The sequence below is a fragment of the Fragaria vesca genome, linkage group LG5 (assembly GCF_000184155.1).
Source record: "Fragaria vesca subsp. vesca linkage group LG5, FraVesHawaii_1.0, whole genome shotgun sequence".
Taxonomy (NCBI): Eukaryota; Viridiplantae; Streptophyta; class Magnoliopsida; order Rosales; family Rosaceae; genus Fragaria; species Fragaria vesca.
Window position 1 is genome coordinate 3,010,542 of NC_020495.1, and position 9,834 is coordinate 3,020,375.

Below are 9,834 nucleotides of genomic sequence, written 5' to 3' on the forward strand. Positions count from 1 at the left end.
GTATCTTCCTTTCGTAGCCTCTAGATAATTCAACTCGTAACTTGGCAGCAACAGAAGTTAAGATATTGCTGTTCTTATACTCTGATGTCTGCAACTTTACTTTACCTGGGTGATGTCAGTTGGAAAGAAGACTAAACATAAACTAATGGAGTTTGTGAAACGCTCATCATAAAGCAGCAGTAGATTTCTACACTGGCCTGCAGATGAAGCAACTAGAATTATGAGCTATCTTTGAATTCTAATACATTTATTCAGCTTATATTTCAAGCTTTAACATGAGAAATAAGAACTACCTTTTTGTCTCAACACTTCAGCAGATGACAATCTGTTCTCCTCTCAGTTTACTGAATCCAATAGAAAACAAATGTAATGGGACTGTATCATGTGAATGTTAAACTGCTTGTTCATGGAGCTTGGTCTACTTGCTGCTTGTTCATGAATGTTAAATGTATCTGGGCGCAAACAGTTCCGTCAAGCAACAGTCAAGAGAGCCAGAGAGAATCATCTTTGCAAAAGCAGTCCAGAATTTAGTCCTATCAATAAAATAGAATTGAACAGAAGAACTGAGTAGGAGAACATAGCAAAACCAAAATGAAGGTTCAGGAAAAAGACCCAAGATGTAACAAACTAACAACTGGGAACCAACTTACCAATCATCTAGAATAGCTCTTCTAACTCGGTACATGTCCTGAGTAACCAACTTACTTTTAACATGAGGTCTACACTGATAAAAGAATAATTAAAATACAGAATTGCACCATCAGCTAGAGAGATTCATGTTAAAAATTACTCGGGAAGTAATCCAAAAGGAAAATGCAATCAATTGCAAAGATGGATGATTAGGTGTAATAAATCATTTCTGTGCTGGAATGTTAATGGCCTGAGTTGTAATAAATCAACTCAGTGTGAATTATCTGAGTTGGCCTCAATCACTTGGAACAGTTAATGGCCTACCTGTTTTATCCAAAGCTGCATGACCATGCTTTGACTGAGAATCATCATGCCATCATGTCTATTGAACCTGTTGGTGATTGTTTGTACTTGTAGACAGAAACAACAAACCCTTGCCCTTGTCTCTAAATGATGTGAGATCTTCATCAAGAACCTCATCAAGCCCCTTATCAACAGTCAGTAATTGAGGGATATATCCTGCCTTCCTAATTGCAGTTGTAAGATTTTCTATTGTAGCATATATCTCCTCCGACTCATAATGAGAATGATCACCTGCAGTAAAGGTATGAAGATTGCTATCAACTTCAATCCAACTGCACCCAGGTGTCTTCTTGAGTCCCACACCTCTGATGTCTGATCTAACCTTGGTAACTTCATTCCATTTCCCACGCTCTTCATACAAGTTTGCAAGAAGTGTACGGTAGCCAATATTAGTAGGATCCAGTTGAAAGATATGATCAGCCACAGCTTCTGCCAGTCTTTCATCACCATGAATTTTACATGATCCAAGCAACGATCCCCATATACGATCATCGGATGGACAAGGCATTGTTGAAATAATATCATATGCATGCTTTAAATGGCCAGCTCGGCCTAAAAGATCAACCATGCAGGTGTACTGTTCAAGTTGAGGCTCAATTTTATAAACTTCGACCATATGCTGAAAATACTTCGTCCCCTCTTCAACCCTCCCTGCATGGCTGCATACAGAAAGAAGAGCTGTAAAAGTTGCATGATCAGGCTTCAGTCCTGCTGCTTCCATTTTTCTAAATAAAGCAAATGCTTCGTCTGCATGGCCATGGATTCCTAACCCCAGAAGAATTGAGTTCCATGAAACTTCATTTCTTTGATGCATTGTCTCAAACACACTCCTTGAGCTCTTTATGTCTCCACATTTTGCATAGGTAGTTATCAGGGAATTGCTCACAAGAACATTGGAGTCAAATTCTTGTCGTAATAGGTAACCATGAACCTCCTTGCACAACATTATGACTGACAACTGAGCACAAACTGATAGAATACTAGCAACCGTCACAGTATTGGGTCTAACTTCTTCTAGTTGCATCTCAAGGGATGCCTCTAAAGCTTCATCTAGATACTCATTCTGAGCATATCCGGATATCAAGGCATTCCATGATACCAAATCTCTAGCTCGTAGTCTATAAAATACTTGTTGAGCAGACTCAACATCTCTGCATTTAGCATAAAAATCAACTATTGCACTGGCAACAAAAACGTCTGAATCAAACCCCAATTTCACTGCTAGGCCATGGATTTCCATCCCTATAGACTTAACAGCCAAGGATGAAGAAGCCCGCAGAACAGCCAAGACAATGACAGAATCCACAAAGCCATATTCTAAAATATAGTCATAAAACAAACTCAACGCCTCATGAGGATGACTACTTTGAGACAAATTTGAGATGGCAGCGCTCCACATGACCATGTTACGTTTCAGGGACCTTCTAAAGATCTCAAGACCAGTTGTAATATCACCACATTTGAAATACATGTCCATAAGAGCTGTTTCAACTCTCACATCAGTGCTCAACTGAGTGCTCAAACAAAATTTATGAATCTGCTTCCCAAACGCTAAATCCATTAGCTGAGAGCACAAACCTGTAACGGCCACCATTGTGGAAGTATCCGGTAACAACCCAATCTCCAACATCTCCAGAAACAACTCCACCGCCTGCGGCCAACACCCATTACATACATACCCCGAAATCATCACATTCCAAATCACCGTATTCCCTCTAACACACTCATCATCAACAACCCTCCTATACACACATTCCGCATTCTTCACATCCCCACATTTCATATACATATCAACCAACCCACTAACCATATACTGATCACCATCCAGCCAACGCTTCACAACAAACCCATGAATCTCTCTCCCATGAACCAAAGACCTCACCGAAGCACAGGAAGTAAGACCCGAAAGACAAGCCACCCGATTCGGCAACACCCAATGGTCCCTAACCATCCTCCTAAACACCTCCAAACACCTCACATAATCACCTAAATGACAAAACCCAGAAATCATCGTATTCCAAGACACCAAATCCCTCTCAGGCATTTTCGCAAACAGCTGGACTGCATCCTCAACCGACCCACATTTCCAGTAAACCCCCAAAATCGAATTGGCATCGTAAACATCGCCCAAAACCCCCAATTTCAACACGTGCCCATGAACCTCCCTAGCCTTGCCCACATCACAGAACCCCCCAAACGCCTTAATCAAAATCGGAAAGAACTGAAATTCCTCAGCTACAGGCAAACCCAGCTCAAGCAATCTAACATAAACCGCTACTGCATCTTCGCAATTCCCGTTCTCAACGTACTTCTTGATCACCTCACCGGCCGTTAGAACTTCGTTAACGGAACAATTCACCGGAAACCCACCTCGGATCTTCGATTTCCGAGTTGGGTTTTGCATCAACTGTGAATTAGAACGTAAAGATTGAAAGTTTGAAGTGAAAGAAACTGAGCAAGGCGTCAATGAAGCACCTTTGAAATTGTGGCAGAGAATCGGCTCCGATGGTCTCACCCAGCACGAGCCTTGTGGTCTCACAGCACCCATTTTCTCCAAAACCCCAAAATGCGAATTGGGAATTTCAAATTGAGATAGCTGACAGTACGACGCCGTTTGCAATTAGGGCGCCAGAAATCAAGGTATTAAAATGACCGAATTACCCTTTCATAGTCTTTCTTCTTCTTCTTTCTACCTAAACCCTGCTCTGCTTAGCTCAGCTTTACACAAAACCTTGAAATCGCCGATCACCAGTCACAGAAAATTACGGGAAATCAATGGCCGAGATAGCCCCGGCGAACTTCGTAGACCAATCAGTGGTGAGGAGTCTTTCTCTTTCCTTAAACCCTAAACCCTAATTTTTGGTAATTTGACAATTCCATGGTGAATTAGGTTCCAGGAGATGTGGTGCTTGACCTAACAAACATGGCGAACCAGACCATCAAACTCGGCGGTGGTCTCCGGCAGGATTGCGATGCAATAGCGGCGATGAAGGCCGGAACATTGAGGTTTTCAAAGCCCAACAAGTACTGGGTCGAAACGTCTCAGAAACGGGTCGGTAAAGCCACATTCGAATAAAGTTTCAATCTTTACTTTGCCCACATTGTACTGAGTTTCGAGTGATGATGGTTTGTTTTGTGCAGTATGTGCCTTGTGTGGAGGATTCTGTGCTTGGAATCATGGTGGACTCAAAAGCAGATGTAAGAGCTTTTTTATTGTGTAGTGTTGGTTTTCCGGTGCCGGCGGCCTTTTGGTTATGATTTTTTTGGTGTGTTTGTGTGGGGTTTAGAATTTTCTGGTGGACATTAAAGGGCCTTCGTTGGCGTTTTTGCCTGTGCTTGCTTTCGAAGGAGGAACCAGGAGAAACATACCCAAGTTTGAGGTCTGTTTTAGAGTTCGAATCATGTCTTTGTTTTTTCTACTTTCAAGTATTTTTTGTGTAGTCTGCAATGTCGATGGTTTTGGATAGTTTGGGGACCTAAACTTAGTATAGGGGACTGGAATCATATGATACTTGTATGGTTTGTTGAAGAAGTTAGGGAAAAAAGGTTGTGAAACAGATTCAGTAGGTAGTTATATTTCATAGTAATAAAAATGCTATATATCTAAAAATCCAGATCAAAATTCTTGTTGCTAATATAAGAATTTGCAATCCATTTGAACTTAATAAGTATGAAGTGTACCTTATTTCTGTACACTCTCAATTGAAATGCTGTGTGTGTGATGATGATAAAATAGACATTAATCTTTGAGATATAGGATAATGTTTCTGCGTAATGATAAATTAGAGACGGTCAAAACATCAGTACTTCAAAAAGTATGCTTGATAGTTATGGTTTACATACAAAGTTTGTAGTACTAAGATCTGAATCAGTCAGTTGTGAGCATCACTATACCTTGTACTTATTTTGCAAACTAAAACATAATTAATATATTCCTCGTACCAGCTATCCATGAAGCAGTTGTTTTCTCACTGCAATGGAATCATGAGGCCTCATTTGTTATACCAGTTACCAGTTTAATGAGAAACAAAATTGTGCCTGGTGGTGATGGGATTCTTTCTATATCAGGGTTCTATATGTTGTCTTATCGGTTACAGAAGCCAGCCAGAAACGATCACCAACAACAAGATACAAACCATGATTATGCCCTGTTTTTGTAATGATATATGATGTAGCTCTTAAAATGGTTCTATATAGGATGTCAGTAGTCTACTATGACTTAAAAGACAACATAACCTTTACAAGTAAATTGCGGAGGGGAGGGGGACTTGGTGGGAGCTACTGTACTAAAACAGCTATACTTTCATGTTATAAATTTGGTCCTTCACTTTTTATGCAAGTGTGGAACAATCTTTGAGTTCAGGGCTTTACAATATCTTCTTATGGCTTAATGAGTTGCATTGCAGGTTGGTACATTGCTTTATGTTCGGGTCGTGAAAGCAAACCCTGGCATGAACCCTGAGTTGTCATGCATGGATGGTTGGTTTTTAATCTTTATCTTTATCTTTATCTTTCTCCATTCCCCACATGCCTTATTTGCTCTTTGTTCTTCCCTGTTTATCAGTCTTCTGGACTTTTTGTTGAGTCGATTTATCTGATTGATTGTTCTAAATTGTTGTTTGATCTATAGCCGGTGGAAAAGCAGCAGAGTATGGTCCCCTTAAAGATGGCTACATGTTTGAATGCTCAACTGGCCTTTCAAGAATGTGAGATGTAGCTCCCCTTGCTATGATACATAATATTTGATTGAGTGCTTGGCTACTTGTTGGACTGCTCTTGTCTAAGAACACAAATGAGCTACATGTAGATAGGTTCTTTCCGGTATAATATCTAATCTANAATTTTTTTTTTTTTTTTTCAGGCTGCTGAGTTCACCAACACGTCCAGTTCTTGCGGCACTTGGGAAGAACATCTCCTTTGAAATAGCAATCGGTGTAAATGGCCGTGTTTGGGTAACCTTCTTGAGGACCTTTTTCTCCAAAAAACAAAAACAAAAACAGAAAAGAAGAAGAAGAAGGAAAAAAAAAAAGAGTTTAAGCAATTTTTCACATGTCAGTAATTTATTTGTATTTGCATCTATTAAGCCCATTGCTTGCTAGGGTTGATAACCCCTTGCTTGGCTCTTGACTGAACTTATTCACTTGGGACATATCCATGTTGCAAACTCCTTTCCTATTGAAAACAAAGTTTTTTTCTTATACCACTTCTCCTTACAAATTTTTGTCAACTTCTAGGTGAACGCTACTGAAGCAGATAAGGTGATCATTGTTGCCAATGCAATTATGAACTCGGAGCACCTTAGTGGGGTACAGCAGATTGCTATGGTGGATAAACTTCTGAAGAAGATCAATGACTTAGCAAGTTAGTCCATTACGTTATAATTCAATCAGTCTTTTTTGTATGTGTTATTGTATTATTTTTCAGACTCCTTCAGTGATATGAACGTACTGTATCTGTAATGATTTGATTTTCTTGTAGCATGACAATTCCAGAAGTGCAAGCTTTGAAGCAATCAAACTCGCCCATTTTGTTTCGTACAAGAGATTTTGTCTTGAAGAAGTTAAGTAGACACCAGAATCAGGAAGACCGCCATGCTGTTCTAATATGATCTTGTATATGAGCCTTCCAAGTCCCGTCAACCCTTAATATGATCTTGTTTTAGTGTTGTTATTTAGGGATTTAGAACTTAGAAAGACATTGTTATTAATGTTATATAAGCGTGAGATTTCATCATGTAGATCGATATGTACCTCTTGTATTTTGTTTTTCAAATGAAACTTGAACTAATCCCAGCATTACTCAGAAAGGAAACTTTTCAATAATGTGAAAATTTTCTAGAATAGAAAGACTGCAACATTACTGTTTGTTTATTTGCCTCAGGTTCAATATGACAGGTACTGCTGAGTAGCACAGTAAACATCATTGCATAAGTTGCACAATCGCTCAAATCTAGGTTTGAGACCTGTACTTGGTTGCGACCTTAATAAATTGTTTGACGACAAGGTATGCACCAATGATCACGTAGTTAAAGTGTTTAACCCTTATAATCTTATACCAATGATTGTTCCAAATGAGTTTGTAGTTATGTGTTAAGAGCGTTTATCCCTATATTTGTGGTCTCTGGATTGCAATAACCTAGTTGAGTTTGGCGTTTAGTTGTTAAGAACATCAGTGTGCTTGGATTGGAAGCCGAATAGCAGATTGAGGTCCCAAAAATGTAGTCAGAAATTTCTCTAACACACAACTTATCAGAACTATCCAAATGAAACACAATGATTGCCACACACTGAATTAATCTCCATGTGCATTACCAAAGAACCTCAGAAATTTTGGAGCAAAATGATCACGGACTGGTTCGGCAATTTAACAGTACAGGACTACAGCCTTGACACGAAAGAACAACGTACAGTAGAGAAATGTCTCTGCATTTTCTGGCCATTCAGGCATTGATTGGAAATCTCTGCAGCTTTGATCACATGAAGGTGAAGAAGGTGGTGCATGGTATGAGTGAGAGTGAGATTAGAAAATGGACCGGTACAGGTAGTGATCATTGAACGCGCGCTTTTGGTTTTCGTTTGCGGTGAGTTCTGGAATGCTCCGGAGCGTCCGTGCTCCGCGTTTGTTTGCCTTACGTGTCGCTCGTGCACTGACGCGTGTATGAAACACGCGTGAGTCCATCGTTAGTCTCCCTCAGCTTCCTTGAGCGCGTGAGTCCATCATCCTTGGTAAGTATTTCCGCGGACGTGATTCTCATGTTCAATCTTCAAACCAAACCAGTCTTCAAGCAAACCAACAGTCTTCAAGCAACAAAGAATCCATACCCAGAAATTAGCAAGAACAAAATCTTCAGTACCCACACAAACTAATGCTCTTCAATATCCATACTCAGACAAACAATCCAATCCCTCTCCTTGATCTGATGATCGCTTGCTTCGCTGGTTTTGATATCGTAAGCTTTCTTGGAGGCCTCGGCGGCGTACTCGCGTGATCGCTTGGTGGTCTCGGAGACTAAGTCGGAGATTCTGGCGGAGGTGGTGACGAATCTCTTTAGATTTGGATTTGGATGTCCCAATTTAATTACTCAGTTGCTACTTTGTTTCAGAGATTGGCAGAGAAAGACGATGGTAAAGGACTAGAGGCTGCGAAGCCATAATTATGTAATTAATAATAAGGTTGTAAAAATCGGATCTGAGCGGCGCCTAGGCGCTTGGTGGCGGCTATCCGTCCCGTTTTTCGATGTAATCGTCATGTCTAGTCGGCCGGTGATTTTTGGGCCGCCTAGACGGGTTGGGCGGGGGTAGGTGGGCTGGGCGGAGTTAGGCGGTTGTCGGAACGAAGAGTTGTTCGTGCAAGAATCCAGGCATCAAAATCAAACGATTATGATTCCGGCAATTATGCAACGAAAGGGAGAGCCTGGGTTCGAAATTGCACTGTGTGTGATGACTGATGAGAGAATAGAGATAATGAAATCAAAGTAAATTTATGAAGAAAAGGATTGAAGATGACGATGAATGATCGGTGATTAAAGGTTGAGTGGTTGAAGACGTGCATAGTTATGCGTGCATATTAACGTCTCCCCTCTTCCAGCATAAAGATCAACAATATTAATTAATTGTTAATTAATAATAATAAGTGTGATTGTTATTAATTGAGGATAAATCTGTTTCCGCCCTTTTTATGCCATTTTTAATTACTTTTAATAAATGTATGAGATGATAATCGAATATATTATTGTAAGACTTTTTTTTATATATATTATTGTAAGACTTTAGTTTTAATAGTTATTTATAAAGTTTATGTGATAAAAATTATAGTTGTAATTATTTATTTATTAAAAAATTATAAAAATAAAAAACCGATTAATTCTTAATTAATCTCTGATTAATCATCTAGACGTCGTCCGATTAGCGTCTAACGTTTTTTAGAATCTTGATAATTATTGAAGGTCATTGAGTCAAATAATAATATTTGGCTTAGTGCTAAAGCCACGTATTAATCTCTCAGGCTAGAGAGGTTCGAGCCACGTGGGCTGAACTTGATTTTTTGTTTAACCAATTCTTGTATATTTTAATTTAAGAAAATTTTATCTGATTTTTTTGTTTAACCAACTCTATTTACACTTATGTTTTCTCGTCGGGAGGTGAACGTCTCTAATTTTTTACATGGATGGTTAGATCTCATAAATGTGAAAGTTTTTTGTGTGGAATAATCAACCAAACTAGGCTATATAGGGATATGTAAGTGTTTTCATGTAATAAGCGGCGTTGGTTTATGTTTGACCATATGGATCGAGACTCAAACCTTATCGAAAAGAAGTGAATTTTTTTCCATAGTCGTATTTAAGTATACTGATCATATCATACGTGACACGACCCACCCCGAATTTCACCCTGAAACCCAGAGTAAGTCGTGCGGGGACCACCTCCAAGGAAAATTTACTGAAAAGATTAAGAAAATCTCCCTTGCAGATGGACAACCCTAACTCGAAAATTTCATATTACACTCTTAATTTAACGCTTCTGAATATCACAGAATATACAAAATTCTAAAGTATTCAGAGCTACTAAACACAAGCGGAAGCAAGAAAACACGAGTAGGTTGAACAGGTAACCTACTGATGAAAACTGGCCGAAAAGCGGGTGACTATGCCTCGTCTCCTACTAGATCCAACCCGAACTCTGCAGACTGGGCAATTTAAAACGAAGGGCCCAGGGGAAAACATTTAATAACGTTAGAGTGAGTGGACAAAAATAAATTAATAATTAAAATATTTATGTTTCCCCAAATTAATTTCTAAGGAAAAATCGAATGCATGCCGCAAGCGATAAAACCTTTATCCCA

At 39.3% G+C, this 9,834-nt stretch overlaps 3 protein-coding genes across 3 annotated transcripts; 1 reads left to right on the forward strand and 2 right to left on the reverse strand.

Moving 5' to 3' along the window:
- Window positions 1-506: 506 nt before the first annotated feature.
- Window positions 507-2,040, reverse strand: LOC101300821 (putative pentatricopeptide repeat-containing protein At3g49142-like). The gene is made up of 3 exons (XM_004298893.1): window positions 955-2,040; window positions 651-719; window positions 507-533 (listed from the first exon to the last, which is right to left on the reverse strand). Exon 1 carries the CDS (start codon window positions 2,015-2,017, stop codon window positions 1,013-1,015), a length of 1,005 nt encoding a protein of 334 aa, XP_004298941.1. The 5' UTR covers window positions 2,018-2,040; the 3' UTR covers window positions 507-533; window positions 651-719; window positions 955-1,012.
- A 95-nt stretch (window positions 2,041-2,135) lies between these two features.
- LOC101294666 (pentatricopeptide repeat-containing protein At4g35130, chloroplastic-like) lies at window positions 2,136-3,541 on the reverse strand. Its single transcript, XM_004300850.1, has 2 exons — window positions 2,189-3,541; window positions 2,136-2,144 (listed from the first exon to the last, which is right to left on the reverse strand). The coding sequence occupies exons 1-2, from the start codon at window positions 3,539-3,541 to the stop codon at window positions 2,136-2,138; spliced, it is 1,362 nt and encodes a 453-aa protein (XP_004300898.1).
- Window positions 3,542-3,766: 225 nt separating this feature from the next.
- LOC101300534 (putative exosome complex component rrp40-like) lies at window positions 3,767-6,790 on the forward strand. The gene is made up of 9 exons (XM_004298892.1): window positions 3,767-3,810; window positions 3,884-4,045; window positions 4,135-4,191; window positions 4,281-4,373; window positions 5,400-5,472; window positions 5,624-5,699; window positions 5,855-5,945; window positions 6,228-6,354; window positions 6,472-6,790. The coding sequence occupies exons 1-9, from the start codon at window positions 3,769-3,771 to the stop codon at window positions 6,474-6,476; spliced, it is 726 nt and encodes a 241-aa protein (XP_004298940.1). The 5' UTR covers window positions 3,767-3,768; the 3' UTR covers window positions 6,477-6,790.
- Window positions 6,791-9,834: the final 3,044 nt, after the last annotated feature.